Consider the following 25000-nt stretch of genomic DNA (forward strand, 5'->3'; position numbering starts at 1 on the left):
GTACTCCAGCTTGCATAATAGTTTTTTCACTAAAAAGAAGGAAGGGGGACTTATTGTCTTTTGCATATTTTATCTGTCACTGAGGCAGACCTAGGATTTGACAAATTTTAAAGAAAACTCAAATCATCTCATTGTCCAAAAATGTTACCTCTTTATAGCAAACTGAAAATGATGAAAGTACCCGTATATTGAAAATATATATATATATGCCATCTTTCTTGACTTTTAGATATATGAATTCAAAAAATTGCCTTTAAGATTTTTAAGAGTACACAGGGTTTTTTGTTTTGCTTTTGGGGGGGTTCCTTTTGGTAATGTATAGAAAACATAAATGCTATAGATGATGATAATTTATGGTAGCTTACAGTACTATTTGAAAATATTTGAAAGAGTAGCTTTCATTATCTTAATAGGTAAAATGTCTGTGTAAAAACTAGCACATCTGTGAGTAGCCACATAGATATCATGTAAATATAAGTAAAAATAACTGTGGCATAGACTGGATGTAGCTCAACTATCTAGCAGATGCAGATCCAATACAGAATAAATGCCCACTCCCAAATTCTTCCTAATCACCATCAAAATTCTGACCAGAAAGTATTAAAATCCTTATCGGTGTAATGATTCAAGAATATACTGAATCTTTGAATGCAGCTGAACATTCATTGGTCTGTGTCTTCCATTCATGGAGTCTGTGTTTTTACGCTGAGCCAGCTCTGGGTACTAAAATAACTTTGTCTGTCTTCTCTTATTTTTCTCATCTTCAAGAAAGACAAAATGTAGGTTAGAGCAGAAAGTATGTGGATGTTAATAGTGGATTTATTTTAATAACTAAAAGGTGGACTGCAGATACATATACAGAGCTTGGAGACTGCAATTAATTATGAGTGGGTGGGCTTGATTTAGACAAGGCTTGAAGTCCTTCCTACAGGAGGACTATCAAATTATCAAATTAAAACTACATGAGGTAATATTCTCAAATATTTTAGCCCCAAAGTTTCACTTCTTCCCATTACATTGGCTGTCTGATTGCTGATGTGGATAATGATGTCCTTAAAGTCTGAACCTGACCTATTAACAGCCAATCAAGAGGCTACTGTCTGAAAAATTAAGCCGAAGAGCAGGAGAATTAGTAGACTTCAGCACGTAAAATCCAAATGAGAATTCCAGGTAATCAGTAAGATTCTCAATAATCAACAGAATTAACCCTCAGATAAAATCTAACTAAAGAAGGTTTTGAATTCTTTATTTCATTAGAACGTTTAATACATGTATAGAGCTCCAGGCTAAGTTGAATTGGAATGCAGTGGCAAACATTTTGTATGAAATTTTGTAGGCAATGTTAAGTTATTGAAAAAATAATCAATGCAACATGATGCTAATTAAGGAAGGAAAAGAAGAAGGATGGAAGGGAAGGGAGAACAAAGGAAATAATGAAAGAAGGAAAGAAGAAAGAGATTAAAAGGACAGGTGCTTGGAGTTCTGGGTAGTAGATTTTGGTCAGAATGAGGAATGTTTAATAGGATTATAAAATGTACCCAAGAATTTAAATCTTAGAAACAGTAAGTTCTAGACTAGTAATCATGAAAAAATTAAATGTTTCATAACATTTGAATTTTCAATTATTAAATTAAGAAGGAATCTACAGACAGCTATAAGCCAATATGAATATTATAGGATTAATGAGATACAGGAAATGTGGTGTTTTAAGGGTGGGAATTTGAAAAGAAAGACCCAATGTGTTGTGTCTGGTCTTACGAGTCGACTTTCATATTTTTTCCCGTAGTTATATTGGTTTAATTAAGGTAATTATGCAATACAGTTCCCTACAAGCAACGGAGAGATTCTCACAATCCATGTGTGTGATTTGAGTCATAGTGATGAGAAAAATTTCTGGGATTCTATTTAATATTATAGTGAAATTTAACTATTAACTAAGAAATGCATTTCAAAAACTCCAAAACGCTTTGAAAAAATTATCTCCAATTTTAGTATATGCAGGTTAGGCCGTTTTGAAAACAATTGTTAACCAAATTAGAATAGCATTAAAAGAGAGCAAAAGACTCAACATGGAAATTACCACTCTAGTATGGGTACCAGACTCAAGAATAATATAATAAATAAATTGAAAATATGATAAATGTTGTAAGGTATGGTAAATGAGATATTTAAAAATAAGATTCACATTAAAAAAAATATCATCATGTCAGGATGCCCACTGTATTCACATACACATGGAGATTCTTTTTCCCCCCCACAGGTGAATTCTACCACTTATTTATTTTTTTAACATCTTTAGTGGAGTATAATTGCTCTACAATGATGTGTTAGTTTCTGCTTTATAACAAAGTGAATCAGCTATAAATATACATATATTCCCATATCTCCTCCCTCTTGCGTCTCCCTCCCACCCTCTCTATCCCACTCCTCTAGGTGGTCACAAAGCACCGAGCTGATCTCCCTGTGCTATGTGGTTGCTTCCCACTAGCTGTCTGTTTTACGTTTGGTAGTGTATATATGTCCATGCCACTCTCTCACTTTGTCACAGCTTACCCTTCCCCCTCACCGTGTCCTCAAATCCATTCTCTACGTCTGCGTCTTTATTCCTGTCCTGTCCCTAGGTTGTTCAGAACCATTTTTTTTTTTTTTAGATTCCATATATATGTGTTAGCATATGGTATTTGTTTTTCTCTTTCTGACTTACTTCACTCTGTATGACAGACTCTAGGTCCATCCACCTCACTACAAATAACTCAATTTCGTTTCTTTTTAGGGCTGAGTAATATTCCATTGCATATATATATGTGCCACATCTTCTTTATCCATTCATCTGTTGATGGGCACTTAGGTTGCTTCCATGTCCTGGCTATTGTAAATAGAGCTGCAATGAACATTGTGGTACATGACTCTTTCTGAATTATGGTTTTCTCAGGGTATATGCCCAGTAGTGGGATTGCTGGGTCGTATGGTAATTCTATTTTTAGTGTTTTAAGGAACCTCCACACATGGAGATTCTTATTGTTACAGGTAAAAAGAATATTGGAGCCACTTCCCCCAGGGCTCAGGAAGCTGAGATTAATCTCTGGTTTCAATGAGTACACAGGTTTATTTTATTTTACTTTTAATTTTCCTATTACAAGGCCCTAGTACCTGCTTTGCAGAGTTTTAGATATAATTTGATGCCATGTCATATGGGAAAATGAGCAGGCAGGCAGCATCAAATCTGTCATTGATTGCATTGATTTCTAGAACAGTAGTTCTTGGTTTTTCCACGTGTATCTGAATCACTTGCAGAGCATAATGTATTCACAAATTCTGGCTGCATTCCTAAGGCTTCTGATTCAATTGTTCTGAAAGTGGTTCTCAGGAATCGGCATTTTGAAAAGTATAATACACCAAACTATTGACTTTTTTTGCAGTTTATGTAAGGATCAGATGAAAAGAAATATTGCCTTAACACAAGTGCCTCCACCTGTGGCACGATCAGAAAAAAAAGGCCGTCATTGGAGGGTAACCTATGGAGAAGAAATGGACATTATTAATGGGAAAGATGCCAGAGGAATCTGTTTATTTTATTGAAGTTAGGGGTAATGTTTTCTCAGTCTTTGAGTTTAGAATCTGTAAAGGAGGTGGTGTAGGAACCAAAATATCTGGCTTTAGAACTGGGTCTCATCACTTATTAAGCATCTCAAATGAATGTGTATGTTTTTTTTTTTTTTTTTTTTCTTTGCGGTATGCGGGCCTTTCACTGTTGTGGCCTCTCCCATTGCGGAGCACAGGCTCCAGGCGCACAGGCTCAGCGGCCATGGCTCACGGGCCCAGCCGCTCTGTGGCATGTGGGATCTTCCCAGACCGGGGCACGAACCAGCATCCCCTGCATTCGCAGGCGGACTCTCAACCACTGCGCCACCAGGGAAGCCCGAATGTGTATGTTTGAATAGACTTGGCTTCCATAGATGCAACAGTTACTATCACTAATCACAAGTGATCCCAAAGGTCATTATTGATTTGTGTATTTGCTGATGCAGAACTTTCACCTGTGTTCCTCGTGAGGCAGCTGTTTGGAGAGGTCATTCAGCTAAAGATTGAGTTTAGCGGACCATGCAGCATATTTATTTCAACACAGGTTATTTTGTGTGTAATGATCCTTTTGAACTGATAAGAAGAAAAAAGAAACCTTACTTTCTCTCTGAAAAATAGTCACCAAAATAAGAGAGAAAATATTGGAGATGTTGAAAAGTCACTAATGTGGTGGGAATATGTAAAAAGGAAAGTAAGCTTCCAGGGGAAATGGGATGCAGGAGAAACGTGGGGGACAAACACTTAAACATTTATAAATTTGAGATTTTGGAAGTCTAGAGAAGTTTCATGTCTCAACGTTTTTTTTGTTTTGTTTTGTTTTTTTCAGTTTTGATACCTGAAAATTAACAGTTTGAGGAGAGGCGATTTTCTTTCCACAGGACTAGGCTAGGTAAGAAGCCGTAGAGAGCCTAAGATGTTATCGTGAAAGTTAAGGTATTTATCAATCTACCTTTCCTGTCTCATGCCCAAGAAGATTAGTTTTGGGAATACTGGCAGGTGTAACACTTAACACTACCTGAAATTGAATGAAATTATGCAGGATTATTTCCCCAGATATTCTTTTTTTTTTTTAACATCTTTATTGGAGTATAATTGCTTTACAATGGTATGTTAGTTTCAGCTTCACAACAAAATGAATCAGTTATATATATACATATGTTCCCATATCTCTTCCCGCTTGCGTCTCCCTCCCTCCCACCCTCCCTATCCCACCCCTCCAGGCGGTCACAAAGCACCGAGCTGATCTCCCTGTGCTATGCGGCTGCTTCCCACTAGCTATCTACCTTACGTTTGGTAGTGTATATATGTCCATGCCTCTTTATCGCTTTGTCACCGTTTACACTTCCCCCTCCCCATAGCCTCAAGTCCATTCTCTAGTAAGTCTGTGTCTTTATTCCTGTTTCACCCCTAGGTTTTTCATGACATTTTTTTTTTTAAATTCCATATATATGTGTTAGCATACGGTATTTGTCTCTCTCTTTCTGACTTACTTCACTCTGTATGACAGACTCTAGGTCTATCCACCTCATGACAAATAGCTCAATTTCGTCTCTTTTTATGGCTGAGTAATATTCCATTGTATCCCCAGATATTCTTAAGGTACATACTTCTTTTAAAGTAGTGGTTCTCTAAGTATGGTCCCTGTCACAGCAGCATCAGTATCGGCTGGGAATGTGTTAGAAGTGCAAATTATCAGGCCCTACCCCCAGAGCTACTTAGTCAGAAATTCTGGGATGGGGGAGAGCCACCAAATCTAAAATGGAATTTTACAAAAACCCTCGATGTGTTGCTGATGCATGCTGTCCTCAGACATCCTTAATAAATGTAGCTAAAAACTTAAAGGTGATGCTGGTCTAAGACGCCCTTTAAAATCTTAAAGAAGTAAAGTGAAAGACTGGATGCTAAGGAAAAGGAAAACTGAAGAAAATGGACTGGACAGGGACCTGAATAACAGCAAAAGAGCCTTCTGCAAGGGTAACAGGCAATGGGTGGAAGGAGTTGTTAGACTCTGGGCAGCACCTCGGGCAAAAGCGAGCCTCATGAGAGATACTCAAGCAGCAGCAGCAGCGTGGTTGTTGGCAGTGGTTATCATCATCATCACCATCACCATCACCATCATCATCTTATTGGGTGAGAGCTCATGATCTCCAGACACTGGGCTAGGGGCTCACATAATCATGTAATTTAATCCTTACAATTCATTAAGGAGGGTTTAAAATTTTAATTTTATCTCTATTTTACATAGGACAAAACGGAGCCTTAGAGAAATCAAGTGGTTTACCCCAAAATTTATTTAAGTAGCAAGAAGGAAAACCGAGATTTGAAGGCTGCTTTCTTAACTGCTATTCTTTAGGAATATCTCACAGCATCTCTGAGCTAAAGGTGGCCTCACCAATGGGCAAAGAAAAAGAATACAGTATTTATTTAATGACCAGTTAAGTGGGAGTTGCGGAAACCATGTATGGTGAGCAAGGAAGAACTTGAAAAATTCAAAAGACCCTTATATTCTGAAGGAAGGTGCTGTGGAATTGGAGGAAAGAAGAATGGCAGCATCTTTGATGTGGTGAAAACACGTAGAGTTGAGGCACAGAGTAGGAAGCAGTGTGAACAAGCAGCATGAAGGGGTGGACCAACTGACATAATCACAAAGTTGACTGTCCTAAGGGGAAGCGAATCAGCCATCTGGCATGAAATATCAAATGCCAGCATCCATATAATTGTCCAAAAAAATCCCCCTTCATAACTCAGGCTTAAGGAGGAGACAACCTTTCTTTATCGCCCTTACAAGAACAAGCTTTGTTGCTCATTTTTCTTTTAAAGCAATATGGTTAAAAAGAAAACACTATAATATCTTGGATCAAACAGACGTGGGTTTGAAACTCTTTCCTAAGCCAACAGGCAGCCTTGGACACTCCTGATGATTTCTGAACTTCAAGCTTTTTCATATTTACAATAAAGTTATTAACACCCACTTAATAATAATATTATTAGAATCAAACGAGATAATGAATGAACAGTACCTGGTATTTTATAGGTCCTTCTCCATCCCTTAATATTTAGTTTAATTTAATAACTTAATATTAAGTTAAATTTAAGTTAATTTCACTTGTGCTGACACGGTATGAAGGTATAAGCAGTATGATCTAACCTAGTTCTAGCTCTAACTCTCAAGATGGCTGTGTTTGTAGCTATAAAAGTGCTACATGCATAAGAAAACAGGAGGAAGGGCTTTGGGCATTTGGCGCTAAGAGCTCAGACAAATATAAATCTGGTAGTTCTTAAAAAGTCACAGCAAAAAAATTTCCATTCCAGTAGAAAGTGCTTCAAATTTGATTCCTGGTCTGCTTGGCTCCAAACTAACTCCCTGAACTCTCTGTGTGATCTGCAGCCACTAACCTAAATCTAATTAACTTCTGTTTCCTCATCGAGAAACCAAGGAATGTAATACTCAGATTGTCCAATGTTATTCAATATAGGACAATACACGTTCTCTAGTAGCTTTCCAATAATATTAAAGCCTGTGAAGGTAAGGGGCCTTAAGTAAACTAGTTATCTCCCTTCCCTCTGCCATTAAATGAGATAGAACTTCTTTTGTTTTGAGGTGTGTGTGAATGTGTGTGTGTGTGTGTGTGTGTGTGTGTGCGCTTGTGTTTTGAGGGAGCTGATAAATTAACCCATTTACATATGTACACATCAGTAGTTATGTTTACACACTTAAATGGGCTGCCTGATATCCAAACCCTGGTGTCTCTTATTAAAGAAACTCAAGTGCTCTCCACTAAACTACAAGGAAAGCATTCTATGCTTTGACTGTGATAGGAACCTTGCAAGTTAGTAGACATGGCTTTTTTTTTTTTTTTTTTTTTGTGGTACGCGGGCCTCTCACTGTTGCGGCCTCTCCCGTTGTGGAGCACAGGCTCCGGACGCGCAGGCTCAGCGGCCATGGCTCACGGGCCCAGCCGCTCCGCGGCATGTGGGATCTTCCCGGACCGGGGCACGAACCCATGTCCCCTGCATTGGCAGGCGGACTCTCAACCACTGCGCCACCAGGGAAGCCCTAGACATGCCTTTTACAAGCAATAAAATGAAGCTGTCAGCCATTGCAAATGTACCAAGATAGCGCTCAACATGACTAAACCGCCACTGCACCAGACAGTCTCTGATGTATTTTACTCCAGTTTCCATTAGCAGAGAGGCTGCCTAAAATCATAATAAGGCCACAGACACCCTAAAATACACCACCAGACGTGGACCTGCCCACCAGAAAGACAAGATCCAGCCTCATCCACCAGAACACAGGCACTAGTCCGCTCCACCAGGAAGCCTACACAACCCACTGAACAAACCTTAGCCACTGGGGACAGACACCGAAAACAACGGGAACTACAAACCTGCAGCCTGCGAAAAGGAGACCCCAAACACAGTAAGATAAGCAAAATGAGAAGACAGAAAAACACATAGCAGATGAAGGAGCAAGGCATAGACCCACCAGGCGTAACAAATGAAGAGGAAATTGGCAGTCGACCTGAAAAAGAATTCTGAGTAATGATAGTAAGGAGGATCCAAAATCTTGGAAATAGAATGGAGAAAATACAAGAAACGTTTAACAAGGACCAAGAAGAACTAAAGAGCAAACAAACAGTTTCGATCTATTAATCAGAGGAGTTGGGAGAGCAATGATTTAAATGCTGCAATAATCAATTCCGTAACACATTAATAGAAGCTACAGTCAAACTTTGCCATACAACTGACTGCATTGGAATCTTGACAGGAGCCCTAGGGCCATGCCTAATTTGCATTAAATTTACATAAAATTGTACATCAAGAATACATTAACACAGCCCTAATATTTGTTAGTGCTGAGATCCTTCCTGATAGATGCATTGAAACTGCTGGTAGTTTGACTCCACTTGCAATAAAATTGTGCAGCTGATCAGCTTCGTTCTCATTCTGCTATTATGGGGAAAGGGACCCAAGAGAGCTATAGTTTGGGGGCTTGCATATGCCATTTAGGATTTTCATCCTGTAAAACCATGACTCAGATGTGCCCTTGGAAACCCCAATCTGGAAGCAGATTATCCCTGATGACTTTGCAGATCCCCATCACTGCACTTGCTCACAAATAACTTGCCATTAAATGGAGATACAAACTACAAAGAAAGCTAGTCAGCTGAAAGGATGTCAAGGCCTCTGGAAATTTTTATTTTTCCAAATAACATTTACCATCATTAAAACAGATCATTAGTGATATTCCTTAGACTGAGGACAGATAAAAATCAAATCTTCAGCAAAAGCATCCAGTACCTAACAGTATAATAAAGTGCACTTCACATGGTTCTGAGCAGTCTGTGTGTTTTGTGTCCCTGTGGACACAGCTGTGGCCTTTGCTGTGTGTTTTTACACTCAGGGCTAAAAGAAAATATTCTCACCAAGGATATTGGCTCGCAGTGGCAAGACTTCTCTTTCTATATCCTCCTTAGTTCTCTCATTTGAAGTCTATCCTTTTGGAGAGAAAATACATACTGAAGTGCCGTAACGCATTTGGAGGTATTCTTTTTTTTCCAGAAAGGATTATTCGAGTATTTGTATGTTATGATTATTTTCTGCCTCACCTCTCCTTTACCACATTTTTCTTATTTTGTCTTACCTTGCACGATCAAGTAAACTTGGGAGGTCTTGGGCTCATGCTGTGTCTGCACTGAGCAAGTGTAGGAACCCTCATCGTAGACATCCACCTTCTGGATTCGGAGGCTGTATTCCAGAGAATGGCGTTTCTCCAGCTCAACCCGGGGGTCCAGAGACCACTTGTCGTGCCCAGCAAAAATGATGCCAGAACGGTTCAACCAGGCCACCTTCGAGTTCTTATCTTCTACAACACACCTGGTGAAGTAGAATAAAAACATTAGAGCCTTAGCCATACACGGGTCTGCATTCATTCTCTATGCAATTTGATTCAACAGGGCCAATCAAGAGAAATAATTATGTGCAGGATGAATCCTGGCTATGCCATTTCTTAGGGTCCTAAATACTGTCGCTATTTCTCCTTTAAGATCTAATTACCATCCAATGGATGGATGCCATTATATTATACCCAGTGGGGCAATAAACAATCAGTACGAGTAATGCAGGAAAATAGAGTTAAATGGATATTGACTTCCCACTGGATTATCTTCTTCTCGTCTAGGAGAAGGTCATTCACACAGAACTCCATTTGTTTAAATAACTTTGAGAAATAGACAATTGATCATGTGGCATATTTACTCAGTTTTGAACTGCATTTATTCTTTCATTAGTATTTCCTAAAGGCTTCTGATCCTTCCAAGTTTGGAATGCCCACTGCCAGGAGTGAGAAGCATGTGAGCAGGTCCAAGGGTAAGTAGATAGGAATTGTATCAAGAAAATCAAAGCTAGTATCATCTTGCCTAAGTCTGGTTCCATCTGCTGAGGGCAGTAGGTTGCCTGCTGGCAAGACAGCTTGCTACCAGCATTTCTGGCACAATAGAATGAATTCAATCGTTTATCGTGGATGAAAAAACTAATTTTGTAGTTCTTATTCCAAGAAACATGAAGGAAAAAATATTTATTTGAATAACTACTTATTTTAGAAACCTAAAAGGGTTTAATGGAGAAAACCATACTCCTTCAATTCTAGCAAGAATCTGGAAATGGAAAAATCAAGCAAAAACTTCTCTTTGTATCCCTTTGGCAAGATTTATGTATGCCTCACGGGCAGATTATCTCAGACCCTGTTCACAGCTGCACAGCCAGCTGCTCAGTACTCTGGGGCATGAGGGATGGACAGAAGGAGCCAGGAGCATGACAGCAGAACAATCAAAGCACCATGTTCCCCTGTATTTTCCAAACCAAGTCCAATCCAAGTTTCCTCTCAAGTCTAAACAGTCATGCATGCACAGGAAGTTGATGCGTGATCCACGGGTTGACCACTGTAAAGACATAGAGGCCAACTCATCTCTCTTAGAAGAAGGAGAAATGACGAATCTTTTAAAAATACCTCACCCATGGTACAAAAGGCCTTCTTATTCCATTATTTTTGGGTGAATTGCATATTTTAGTAAACATGAGAATTTTATTTAATTACTTGGGTGCCATGATATAAAGGTCTTTCTTTTCTTCTCCACCTATTTCTTTTCAAAAACATAGGTGGATTAAGGTATCATTTAGTATCTCCAATATGTGTTTTTCTACCATGCAGATATTATTGAGATTAATTATGTGTGATAATTTAAAACTCCTCTAAAGAGGAGGGCAAAGCTAACTTTACGGATGCTTGTTGCTTCTCGCCAGACTCAATTTTACTTTTCCTCTTCTATTCTTTGGTGGCATCATGTCTCTGCCCTTGGTGGTATTTGTGGCACTTCTCAACTTAGACCCAGTTATCAATCAATTAATAGATTATTTGCTTTCTTCGTCTAGATCATAAATCAAGTTGTTGATGTAGGTCTCCTATGTTTTTCTTTTCTACTGAGAAAATGGAAATTCCTCTCCGAAAATGGAAATTCCTCTCCGTAAAAGCATTTTAAGTCTTCTATCACGTTTATCCTTGCATTTTTTTTTTTACCATCTACACAGCACAACACAGCAGTAACTAGGTATGCTATTGCACAGAGGTGAACCTTGAATGCTGTTTAGCCTGGAATAAGGCTCTAACATGTTCATCCTGAAAAAAATATAATGTATTTTACATAAATATAGCCTATATATCAAATAAAGAGAGATTTTGTCTTATTCATTATGGTACCTCTAAACACTAATCTGCTGTAAAATAGACCCTGGTAAATGCCTGTCATATAAACTAACAGTGTCATATATGCAGAAATAGGACATATGGTTACCTATATTCCACCTCCCGTCCCAACTCCTTACAGCATCCACTAATGAACTGGGCAAATTTCCTTATCAGTATAAGGTAGAGTTTCTAAATTGAATCTTTAGGGTCCTTTGGACACTTTAGCAATTTTTGTCTCTGGAAAAGTTGTAATTATCACATAGATCATTATTCGGAGTTATTCTCTGAGAGAGTTCAGGACTATCTTATGTAAAGAAGCAATTGACTATTTCAGCAAAATTGTCAGACCCATAAAAATGCATGTACCAAAACAATACGTAATGTGGAAATTTTGCTGTGATAATCTACATGACATCTTATTTTACATTGTGTTTCATTCATATTTATTTTTTGTAATTTCTCTTTTACTTCCAAATAAGTCAAAGGTACCCTAGAATATATACATACACACATACACTCACACTTTTTGCTAACTCAACACAATTAGCCAACTCCAAGCACCAGAGCACAATGTAGTATTTTTCAAAAGGAAACCATTCCTCCAGATATTTAAAGGCTCTTTTTTAAAGTAGTTAATAGTCAGAGTATAAACTATATAAACTAGAAAATAATCTTTCTACAACATGGCTAGAACATTCATACTGAAAAATGAGCAAAAAGTCTCACAATTTCAGAATTAATTTAACGTTAAAAATGTTTAAATCTTGATTTAAGGTGGCAACTATTTTAAACCATAAGAAGTGCACATAACAAAAAAGATGGTCAAAGTATAGTCTCAATTACACAAAAGTGTAGCACTTTTGTTTGTTAAATGAAAACAACCAGTCATATAGGGTAGTCACAGCTGTCCAGCTATTCGAAAATGAGGAAATGATGATTAAAGGAAGACCCAGGTTCTAGCATGCACTGACTGGCCAATAAGCATCATGAGCTTGCATCTAGAAGGTAAGTGGCTTAAATGTGCATTAGGCATGCCTGTGGAGTCAATGAGAATTCTCATGCCCCACCATCGTAAGATGGTAATGAATTATCCCTCACCCACAACGCTGCTTCTGTACCAGACATTCTAGTTCAAAACTAAATACCTAGTGACTTTATCTTCAAAGTCAGCTTTGGCCAAAGCAGGGAAAGGATAAAGAGATAAATTTTTAAAATCTGTATTGTTATGTGTTGTTTGGATTTAACAGAATACTGAGCTTTCCTTCAGGAGCTCAGGGTAGGCACATCATTCCAGGATTTAGAAAGGACTACATGGTAAAGAGAGTCGGTGTTGGTGCCAAGAGGAGAGGGTGGAGAATGACCGTCCACTCTAGGTGGGATTTCTGGCAGGCAGCTGAGGACATGGGGATATAATACAAAGTGTCACCTCTCCAGGAAATCTCCTCTGATTAGTGTCCCATCCTTTTACTTGGCTCCTTCTCATGAGCCCATTGTACTCCACACTGAATTAGTTATCTGTACTTATCTTTCCTCATAAGTTTATTAATGAGAGTGACCCTCAAAAATTCACCTATGGAACCTTAATGGGGCCAACAGCATAACCCACTATGTTCACAGTAGGCACTCGCTGAAATGTGGTATAAATCAACTGAATTTAACAAACAACTATTAGATCAATTATCAAATATTTGTTAATTATCTAATAGGTGCAGGATAGGTGATAACTATTTTAACTTTTCTTAAGTAATGATTAAAATTATCAGACACATAAGGAAAATTTAAAGAGAATTATTGAGTGTGACATTAACATGAAATCAAAGGAGAGAAAACATTGTTCCCAGTGAAGAAAGATCATTCCTGGGAATTAAATAATCTATATCACACATGAAAAACAGTGAAAAGACGTGTAAAGCACTAGATAAACATTTAGTGAGTTGTCCACTTTAATCATGAACCCACCAATATCAGGTGGGTTACTTACCTTAACCATGAAGCTATGATTTTTTTAAAAAAATCAGCTTTAAAAACATAACAGGAAAGTCAAGCAAACAAACTTCTAACTTCCCTGTTCAGTATGTCTGAATCCATAAAACGGTCACAAAAAATCAATGCACCCATAAAAATCCCAAGCATCGGATCTCAGTGAGTACTTCACACCAAGTATATTATGCACACTTATACAAATATGTACATTGACAATTCCACTCATACTGCATTAAGTCTGGGGATTATGCTTCCAAAATGATTAATGTAATTGAAGGCATAAAAGAAATGCTAAATTTGGTGTGTACCAATAGATAGCTTAATCGCATACTTACTGACAGTGTATCCTTGATGTAAGTGATACACAGCTAACAGATATTAATCCTGTTCAACTGCTACTAGATACATCTCATTTTTAACAAGCATTATTGGCTGCTAAAAATGGAACAAGTTAGTATTAGAATTTATCCAAACTTTCCTCTGCTTCTTAAGAGTATAATCTGGTATTTATTCACGAATAACAAATAAATACATTTTGCTTAGTTTCTCACCAGCTATCTATCTTCATACTTTTTAATTATAAGGACTGGGGAAAGTGTAACTGGATGCGTGAGAGATTTGTTTCTTCAATTAAGAAAGAACAGTTAGATGACTGGTTCTCAACTGGGGGCAATCTGTACTTCCAGATGGTATTTGGCAATATCTGAAGACATTTTTTGAATGTCACAACTGGAAATGGGAGGTTGCTACTGGCATCTGGTGGGTAGAGGCCAAGGATGCTGTTAAACATCCTACAATGCAAAGGACAGCCCAACAACAAAGACATATCTCATTTAAAATGTTGCCAGGTTTGAAGTTGAAAACCCCGAGTTAGACCTTGGTCTCTTGGTTTAAATATCTGGAAGCACAGGTCAACCATCTACAGTGCAATACTGTTTTTTCATAAGCATATGCTTCTTAATTTATAAGCACTCAATTGCCACCAGCAAAGTCCTTGAGTTATAAGTTCATGACACAGACACTGCAATGAAGTCTACTGGTACCCTGTTTGTAAGTTAGTAGTTAATGAATCATGCCCCTTTGTTGTGTTTTAGAATCTGAATTATATAACACTATACTCTTGTACATTGTTAATAGTACAGGAGAAAGCTATAACTTAGTTCCTTCCTAAATTAATGCGGAGAAATCATTTAACCTTAGTGTTTTGGGTTTATTCCCCATGTATAAAAATGGGTCAGTAATACTTAGGACAGGTAAGGGACAATCAACTCAGTTGGGGCAAATTTGACTTTTTAAGGAAATAATTAGCCTTTATTCATAGAAAAGCTATTTTTTTTAAAATTAACTTTTACTATTTTTTTCACATTTGTGATTCTCTCTCTTTTGTAAGATGTGGATTGATTCAAGATATGGACGGGAAGGAAGTCTTCAGGAGTGTGTTGACCCGTTATTTTGATGCTTTTTGCTTTATAACTTTAACCCTACAAATAAAACCCTTAGTGAATCAACAAAACTAACAGAGACTCATTTCCCTCTAGAAGGAAAGACACTTGGTCTGGAAATTAATGCGGTGCATTCCCGGCATTAAAGCGTGGCATCAGGAAACGTTCTAAGCAGAGGATGCAGTAAATAATCAGAAATATCCCAAATTCTTCTGAGTCAAAAGTCGTTAGTCTTACATAATCATATTATTTTAAGTATAATGAAGTCTAGCAACACATATGCAAACACATTAAAAAGCACCAAATTAGTTAAAAGCCAAATTTAAAGAATTTTGAATCATCAAACATTTTGGATCATCTCTGCTTTATTACCATGTTGTAAGATTAAACTCAGAAAGAAATAAGAGAATTGTGGGGCTTCACTGCTGACCCTCAGGCACTCCTGCTTCCCTTTCCTGCAAGCAGAAGTTTCAGTTTTCTAGCTGCCTTGCTCCCATCTCTGCTTCTTTTCAGACTTGACTTCTGGCTTTGACCATTGCCTGTTCTCTTGGCCTCGTTCTCTTAGCCCTGCGCATATCTGCTCTCTTAAACTTCTTTAGGTAGAAACTGATCCTAGGTTCATGATGGTTTATTTTCCTAGATTCATCCTGAATTTTAGTCCAATTAACACCATTTAACAATGAAAGCATCTATATGATAGGATAATCTCCCCCACCATAGGTCCTTTGTATACATTCATGTACAAGCCCCTGATGCACACGTATATATGTACACACAGTAGTGATGGATGTTCAAAAGGGCGAGAACACAGAGGTAGTAAGGCACAGGAATCCGATTCATGTGAATCTATTGATGGTCACTATGATTCAGTAATCTGCATAGTATTGATGGCATGTTAGGGTAAAAGACATACACTGTTTAGTTCCTGAAGGTAACTGACTTTGGTTCTGACCTTCAGTCTATTTCCTGTTGGAAAACAGGTAAGTCATTTAGTCTTTCTGTATCTTAGTTTTTTCATAAATAACATGAGGCTAATGATACTTTCCCCAGCCTCTCAGAACAAATCTTAGCATAGTTCTATGAATAAAATGACGTGATGTACATTGAAACATTTCATAAGATGTAAAACAATATCTATGCTTATACTCTCCCATGGTAGAATATGGTAGATAAAAAGGAAATAGTCATATACAGGGATGGCTATAAGGAAAATAGTGATTTATTCAAATCATTCAAAAACTTTATCTCTGTATAGAATGACATCCACTAAATATGTATCAGATCAACCATGTGTTTCTTTAAATTCTCAATTTGCATTAGTCATTTGCATGTGCTATATGGACAAAGCACCCTTTCTGCGACTGGGTTACTACCTGTTAGAATAATTCATCATCTATATGAGCAAAAAAACCAAAAACCAAAAAATCCACAGTGGCAAACAGTAAAGCCAGGACAGTCTGTGTCATTCGTGGAATAAAAAGTACTCCCTAGGGCTTCCCTGGTGGCGCAGTGGTTGAGAGTCCGCCTGCTGGTGCAGAGGACACGGGTTTGTGCCCCGGTCCGGGAAGATCCCACATGCTGCGGAGCGGCTGGGCCCGTGAGCCATGGCCGCTGAGCCTGCGCGTCCGGAGCCTGTGCTCCGCAACGGGAGAGGCCACAACAGTGAGAGGCCCGCATACCGCAAAAAAAAAAAAAAAAAAAGTACTCCCTAGACAGGCTTTTTGTCTCTTATTATCACTAGGGAGCACCTTGTCCAGCTATATATGCCTTCTCATATATGCATATGTATGATGTATGTATTGCTGTATTTTCAGGTTCATATTCTTGAAGGAGCATAAACACATATTCCATGCAGATGGTGCAGGTGAGGAGAGGGGTAAGTAGAGGAGAAGCAGAACTACCAAATTAAGGGTTAAGTACATCTCAAAGGTCAATTCTAGGACAATCTGTGCTTCTCTGGTTGCCACATCAACTGTATCATCTCTACATTTACAAAGAAAATGAAAAAGAGAAAGACAAAAATTCTAAAAGGAAAATTTGAAACTGGGACCAGGAGAAAACTGATTTCTAGCCCAGTCACAGCTGGAGTTCCGATCAGTCCCAGGAGTATTTATAAGAGGTTGGAAATGGCTCTTCTAGGTTCTTTTGAAGAGTCTTGGTCCCTTTAGAAAATAACTCAACACCCTAATCACACCATAACTCAAGATTCCTCATTTTCTTGTCAGTGGTGGGGTGGAAAAGCCATGAATTCTGCAGTTTAATAGCTTTAGGCAAGTTGCTTAGCGAGAAATGTAGCGTGGTGGGTGGTTACAAGTTTAGGCTGAGAAGCCAGTTTCCTGCCCTGCATTCTAGCTCCATCACATACTTACTCTGTGATCTTGGGACACTTGCTTAACCTCTCTGGGCCTGGGTTTTCCCATCTGCAAAATGAAAACTTCATTTTCATTTTCATTCAACTACCCAGTTGTAATGTTTAAATGGGTTAATTTTAAACATATAGAGCAGTGCCTGGCCCTAACTGGGTCCACAATTACTGAAGAGCTTCAGTGTTTTTCTTCAGCAAAACAGGAATAATTACTACTTAGCATATGATTGTGATTATTAAACAGGCTAAAGTATTAAGAGTACCCAGTGAGCTTTGGAAGAGCCTAATAAATTTTTGTGCCCATTACTTTTCATAATTTGAATCTTGGACATTTGTTCTGTAGAAATCCCATTTGGGGGCTAAATTCAGCAATCTCCAGATATTGTTGTTTAATTCAGTTTCTTGCTTAATAACAGGTATGTCAAGGGAAACCACCTTTTAGGGGCCTAGATTCTCTTGTGTCTGGTCCCTCCGGGCAATAGTTGGTCCTCTAAAGCCCATAAGCGTGCAATTGAAAGCAGGACAGTGATGCAGCATGTTACAGTGCAGCCATGTAAACTGAAGCTCTAATGCCATCTCCGGAACATTCTTAGAGCATTTGTGGCATACATGTGCCTAGGGAGCTCAGGCCTTAAATGCCTCGCCACTTGTGATCAGACAGAACCCACACTCTCTCTTCAGGGTAGCCTGGACAGAGGACAACAGCAGGTCCGTGCTATACTTTGTGACCTGCTGAGATCTGTTGGGCAGAATCTGGGTTCCTCCTAGATTAGATGAAGCATACTCTATGCTAGGTGGACCCCCAGTTGCAAGAACAAGGCTCATTCCTCCTTCTCAGTGCCTGAATGGTAGTTACACTCTCACTGAAGTAGCAAGAATCTACACCCCTTTGCTCTCCTTTGAACTGTGGATTCTCCTCTTTCCTCCCCACTTGGTTGAGTGAGGATGAGAAGTAATTTGAAAGCTTGCTTTTGTTTTGATTCTTGCTATGAGTCTCTGTCCTCTGTGAAAAATCTTTCTCATTTAGGAGAAAAACCTGCCTTTAAGTTGTACCTTTGAAAGAATAAAATTAGTCTTGGGATCCTGGCTCCGATTTCTAGTTAAAAATTTCATTTACTATGCAATTAAAAACAACTCCACAGCTATGTAAAGAAAATGTTGTTGCCTTCTGAGTCATTACAAAGTAAATATAAAAAATATGCTAAGTTCTCGAAGGAAAAAAATGTGCTTTGTACCACAAAGGGTTTTACTCTTTGCCTCATTCCATCAGTAAGGAGAAATAAAAGTGCTTACAATAAGTTATAATGCACTTAGGATGAACATTCTGGTGTATGAGGCATGGATGGCCATAAAGTCAGGAGACTATTTTGCAGAAGTCTCATTTGAAAAGCCAGGCCCTTACTTTATAGCCTTACCATATACAGCATTATGTAAACATTATCATTGGAGCAGAATCAAGTTACAATACGACTCACCATTACATGCATTTAGATACAATTTGGATCAAATTTATGCCTTCTAAGATATGACAATTGATAGATATAGCATGTATGATATAACAGAGTTAACATATAGTAAGTATGTAAGTAACTAAACAAGACAATGAGACTGTGTATCAGAGCTACCATTAGAAAAGGGCTCTGCTGTCTACATTGCTTTTATGGTAGAGGTAGACATAAAAGAAATAAAGGCAGATAAATATAAGGAACAAAACAGGTCTTAATTTTTTTTTTTTTTTTTTCGGTACGCGGGCCTCTCACTGTTGTGGCCTCTCCCGTTGAGGAACACAGACTCCGGACGCGCAGGCTCAGCGGCCATGGCTCACGGGCCCAGCCGCTCCACGGCATGCGGGATCCTCCCGGACCGGGGCACAAACCCGCGTCCCCCGCATCGGCAGGCGTACTCCCAACCACTGCGCCACCAGGGAAGCCCCTTAATTTTTTTAAATGTACTTTGTGGATTCAAATGTGAAATAGGGGACTCTAGCAGCTGCAAATTGAAAGAGCACACATTATCAAACAGATCCATCTCAGGCGAAGGAAATGTAGTAGTCCGCTCCCCTGGCTTACAAGAAGCCGATGGATCACTGACGAATGCTTATAAATCACAAGGACAGTTCTCACATGGAGAATTATAATCAGAGGGATTTTTCTGACTTCCATGTTTGCTTTTTCCATCACCCACTTTCCACCCCACCTCGCCTCTATGTTTCCTGTCTCCAAACTTATTTTTTTCTCCAGCACATCCTTCCAAAGGACAGTGATATGAGGAGGACTTCACCCTTGTGTGACAAACTGTTTTTGTGGTTTTTCTTCTTTCCCTAGCCCTCATTTTTTCCCCTCATATAAACCTATCCTTGAAGGCCTGCTTCTCCTTGAACAACAATCAGGACATGAATGGGACTTGGAATCAGGTGATGAGAAAGAGCTTCAGAAGTTAGCAAGAGAACCAGCATGAAGGCAAGAGCTGATGAGTTTGAGATGAAAGCTAACCTGGGAGAAGTCTTGGAAGGAGCTCAGCCTACTCAAACTGAAGAATGGTATCTGCAACTACAATCCCCAGCCTAATAAAGCACTGACCCTGGGAGGGAAGTAAAGGTGAGCAGAAGTAACCAGTGTCTGGACTTGGGAGAGAGAAAAAGCCACAGGCCATCACCTCCTGTGCTACTAAATTCACTGTGTAACTTAACTGAAATTTCACAGCCAGCCTGAGTTAAAGAGATGCTACAAGGTGAAGGTCACGTTCTGAGTTCTAGAAAGACCCCTGTGATTCAAAATCACCATCTTTTTAGCCTCAGAGCATTTGTATTCCATTTTCCCACCGTCTCTGGCCCTGGGGCACTCTAGCTTTGAGACTGTATTATAGAAGAAGCATTTTCTCTCACAGTGACTCTCAAAAAAATGGCTGTTAAATGAAAAGACAGGCAGAGAAAGGGAAAGAGCTAAATCTAATAAAGCATTGTTTTGAAATAGTTCCTTTTTTTCTTCTGGATTACCTATCACCCTTTATGGTCAAAACCTTTTGACACGGCACCAGGAACTCTGTTGAAATCTCTGTATGTGCTCAGGAACCTGAACTGAATAGCAGCAAGGAATATGTTGACCAATCACATAATGTTGATATCAATTATGTTGATATTAATCATAATGTTGATATCAATAGACGATATTACATTGATTAATAGCCACTCTCCTTCACGGACACATCACCTTCATGTGGCTCTATCAAGACCACTTTCAGAATGACGTTGTTAATCCAGTAATTGCCACATCCAATGGATTTACTTTAAGGATTTGTCCTATTTAATCGCATCATAGCTTCCACCACTATTGACCATCTGTTTTTCATTTTATTGTCTCTCCTCCTAAATCTCCTGCTATTTCTCAATTTGCATAATCTGCCCCACTTTCTCCATTCACCTTTCATATATTGTTGTTCTCCAGGATTGTATTTTTCTTCTTTCCTGGCCTCATGGAGTAGTTTTCATATATTTCATCAGTTTTTTTCATTTTAATTATACTTCATCTGATTGACATTTTATTTTATTTTTTAACATCTTTATTGGAGTATAATTGCTTTACAATGGTGTGTTAGTTGCTGCTTTATAACAAAGTGAATCAGCTATACATATACATATGTTCCCATATCTCTTCCCTCTTGCATCTCCCTCCCTCCCACCCCTCTAGGTGGTCACAAAGCACCGAGCTAATCTCCCTGTGCTATGAGGCTGCTTCCCACTAGCTATCCATTTTACGTTTGGTAGTGTATATATGTCCACGCCACTCTCTCACTTTGTACCAGCTTACCCTTCCCCCTCCCCGTCTCCTCAAGTCCATTCTCTAGTAGGTCTACATCTTTAATCCCGTCTTGCCCCTAGGTTCTTGTGACCTTTTTATTTTTTTTAGATTCTATATATATGTGTTACTATATGGTATTTGTTTTTCTCTTTCTGACTTACTTCACTCTGTATGACAGTCTCTAGGTCCATCCACCTCACTAAAAATAACTCAGTTTTGTTCCTTTTGATGGCTGAGTAATATTCCATTGTCTATATGTGCCACATCTTCTTTATCCATTCATCTGTTGATGGACACTTAGGTTGCTTCCATGTCCTGGTTATTGTAAATAGAGCTGCAATGAACATTTTGGTACATGACTCTTTTTGAATTATGGTTTTCTCACGGTATATGCCCAGTAGTGGGATTGCTGGGTCATATGGTAGTTCTATTTGTAGTTTTTTAAGGAAACTCCATACTGTTCTCCATAGTGGCTGTATCAATTTACATTCCCACCAACAGTGCAAGAGGGTTCACTTTTCTCCACACCCTCTCCAGCATTTATTGTTTGTAGATTTTTTGATGATGGCCATTCTGGCTGGCGTGAGATGATATCTCATTGTAGTTTTGATTTGCATTTCTCTAATGAATAATGATGTTGAGAATTCTTTCATGTGTTTGTTGGCAATCTGTATATCTTCTTTGGAGAAATGTCTATTTAGGTCTTCTGCCCATTTTTGGATTGGGTTGTTTGTTTTTTTGATATTGAGCTGCATGAGTTGCTTGTATGTTTTGGAGATTAATCCTTTGTCAGTTGCTTCATTTGCAAATATTTTCTCCCATTCTGAGGATTGTCTTTTCGTCTTGTTTATGGTTTCCTTTGCTCTGCAAAAGCTTTTAAGTATCATTAGGTCCCATTTGTTTATTTTTGTTTTTATTTCCATTTTTCTAGGAGGTGGGTCAAAAAGGATCTTGCTATGATTTATGTCATAGAGTGTTCTGCCTATATTTTCCTCTAAGAGTTTGATGGTGTCTGGCCTTACATTTAGGTCTTTAATCCATTTTGAGTTTATTTTTGTGTATGGTGTTAGAGAGTGTTCTAATTTCATTCTTTAACATGTAGCTGTCCAGTTTTCCCAGCACCACTTACTGAAGAGGCTGTCTTTTCTCCACTGTATATTCTTGCCTCCTTTATCAAAGATAAGGTTTTTCATTTCTCCGTCAAATCTGAATGAGATCCTTGCTGGGTAGAGTAATCTTGGTTGTAGGTTTTCCCTCTTCATCACTTTAAACATGTCCTGCCACTCCCTTGTGGCTTGCAGAGTTTCTGCTGAAAGATCAGCTGTTAACCTTATGGGAATTCCCTTATGAGTTACTTGTTTTTCTTCCCTTCTGCTTTTAATATTTGTTCTTTGTATTTAATTTTTGATAGTTTGATTAATATGTGTCTTGGCCTGTTTCTCCTTGGATTTATTCTGTATGGGACTCTCTGTGCTTCCTGGACTTGATTAACTGTCTCCTTTCCCATAATCTCTTCAAATATTTTCTCAGTCCCTTTCTTTTTCTCTTCTTCTTCTGGGACCCCTATAATTCAAATGTTGGTGCGTTTAATGTTGTCCCAGAGGTCTCTGAGACTGTTCTCAATTCTTTTCATTCTTTTTTCTTTATTCTGCTCTGCAGTAGTTATTTCCACTATTTTATCTTCCAGGTCACTTATCCGTTCTTCTGCCTCAGTTATTCTGCTATTAATCCCTCTAGAGAATTTTTAATTTCATTTATTGTGCTGTTCATCATTGTTTGTTTGCTCTTTAGTTCTTCTAGGTCCTTTTTAAATGTTTCTTGTATTTTCTCTATTCTATTTCCAAGATTTAGGATCATCTTTACTATCATTAATCTGAATTCTTTTTCAGGTAGACTGCCTATTTCCTCTGCATTTGTTAGGTCTGGTGGGTTTTTGCCTTGCTCCTTCATCTGCTGTCTGTTTCTCTGTCTTCTCATTTTGCTTATCTTACTGTGTTTGGGGTCTCCTTTTCGCAGGCTGCAGGTTCGTAGTTCCCGTTGTTTTTGGTGTCTGTCCCCAGTGGCTAAGACTGGTTCAGTGGGTTGTGTATGCTTCCTGGTGGAGGGGACTAGTGCCTGTGTTCTGGTGCATGAGGCTGGATCTTGTCTTTCTGGTGGGCAGGTCCACGTCTGGTGGTGTGTTTTGGGGTGTCTGTGGCCTTATTATGATTTTAGTAAGCCTCTGTGTTAATGGATGGAGTGTGTTCCTGTCTGGCTAGTTGTTTGGCATAGGGTGTCCAGCACTGTAGCTTGCTGGTCACTGAGTGGAGCTGGGTCTTGGCATTGAGATGGAGATCTCTGGGAGATTTTTGTCATTTGATATTATGTGGAGCTGGGAGGTCTCTTGTGGACCAGTGTCCTGAACTTGGCTCTCCCACCTCACTGGCACAGCCCTGATGCCTGGCTGGAGCAGCAAGAGCCTGTCCTCCACACGGCTCCAAATAAAATGGAGGAAAAAAAGAAAGAAAGAAGAAGATAAAATAATATAAAGTAAAATAAAGTTATTAAAATAAAAAATAATTATTAAGAAAAAAAATTTTTTAAGTAATAAAGGAAAAATACAAAAACAGAGAGACAGAACCCTAGGACAAATTGTAAAAGCAAAGCTATAGAGACAAAATCACACATAGAAGCATAAACATACACACTTACAAAAAGAGAAAAAGGAAAAGATATATATATATCGTTGCTCCCAAAGTCCACCTCCTCAATTTGCGACGATTCGTTGTCTATTCAGGTGTTCCACAGATGCAGGATACGTCAGGTTGATTGTGGTGATTTAATCCGCTGCTCCTGAGGCTGCTGGGAGAGATTTCCCTTTCTCTTCTTTGCTCGCACAGCTCCCGGGTTTCAGCTTTGGATTTGGCCCCGCGTCTGCGTGTAGGTCGCCGGAGGGCATCTGTTCTTCGCTCAGACAGGACGGGGTTAAAGGAGCCGCTGATTCTGGGGCTCTGGCTCACTCAGGCGGGGCGGGGGGGAGGGAGGGGTATGGAGTGTCGGGCGAGCCTGCGGTGGCAGAGGCCAGCATGACGTTGCACCAGCCTGAGGCCCGCTGTGCGTTCTCCGGGGAAGTTGTCCCTGGATCACGGGACCCTGGCAGTGGCGGGCTGCACGGCCTCCCGGGAGGGGAAGTGTGGAGAGCGACCTGTGCTCGCACACAGGCTTCTTGGTGGCTGCAGCAGCAGCCTTAGCGTCTCATGCCTGTCTCTGGGGTCCGCGCTGATAGCCGCAGCTCGCGCTCATCTCTGGAGCTCATTTAGAAAAAGTCTCTTGCCTCTTCGGCAGCTCCTCCTCCAGACTGAAATTTTAAATGGCATACTCAGCTGCTCCACATAGATTAACTGAAGGCACCTCAAATACAGCATATTTTCAGTTGAAACTCATTATCTCCTATCATACTTTTGTCCTCCTTCCAAATTCCCTATCTTAGTTAACAGAATCATAACCCACTTATGATTATGTAGTTAGTAGCCACAGACTATCCTTGTTTCTTTCTTTCTCCTTCAGGTCATTTTTGTAATCAAATATTATTTTTATATTTTTTCCCCTGAGATCAGCCTCTACTCTCCATCTCACTGCCACTACTCTTGCCCGGGACCTTTTCATCTGTTGTCAATATCACTTCCTACTGGCATTCTAGCCTCCAGTATTGTATCTCTTACCTACGACTATACAATTCATCCTTCATACAGAACAGAACATACATAAAGTTGATCATGTTTAAATGCACTTTTCCTTGTAAAAGTTCACATAGATTAGTGTAAGTCAACTCAACTTACCTTTGTAGCCTGGTCTCTCAACATCACACTCCCTCTCTGCCACAAATCTTATTCTTTATTCAGACTCTAATCTCATTCCTCCTAGCTCTTTTTTCCCTTTCATCTAAAGTATGCTTTGCAACATTTTTCATTTGGCAAGCTCATACTTAATGCACAGAATTCATCTCAGATGCGCCCTCCCTTGTGAAGCATTCTCCAATTTCGCTAGTTGCTTGCCTGCTTGTGCTAGATTTCAATTCTTTGTTTTTCTGCTTCTTATCACAATT

At 39.1% G+C, this 25000-nt stretch overlaps 1 protein-coding gene across 1 annotated transcript in view; it reads right to left on the reverse strand.

Annotated features, from left to right (window-relative positions):
* LSAMP (limbic system associated membrane protein) overlaps positions 1 to 25000 on the reverse strand; it is a 648598-nt gene that overhangs the window by 284416 nt on the left and 339182 nt on the right. The window contains exon 2 of the mRNA XM_027105266.1: positions 9230 to 9462. Coding sequence (XP_026961067.1) covers positions 9230 to 9462 — 233 coding nt within the window. The remainder of the gene's footprint in view (positions 1 to 9229; positions 9463 to 25000) is intronic.

Source organism: Aethalodelphis obliquidens, unplaced genomic scaffold, assembly GCF_003676395.1.
Source record: "Aethalodelphis obliquidens isolate GAN/ISIS:26980383/991018 unplaced genomic scaffold, ASM367639v1 scaffold1, whole genome shotgun sequence".
Taxonomy (NCBI): Eukaryota; Metazoa; Chordata; class Mammalia; order Artiodactyla; family Delphinidae; genus Aethalodelphis; species Aethalodelphis obliquidens.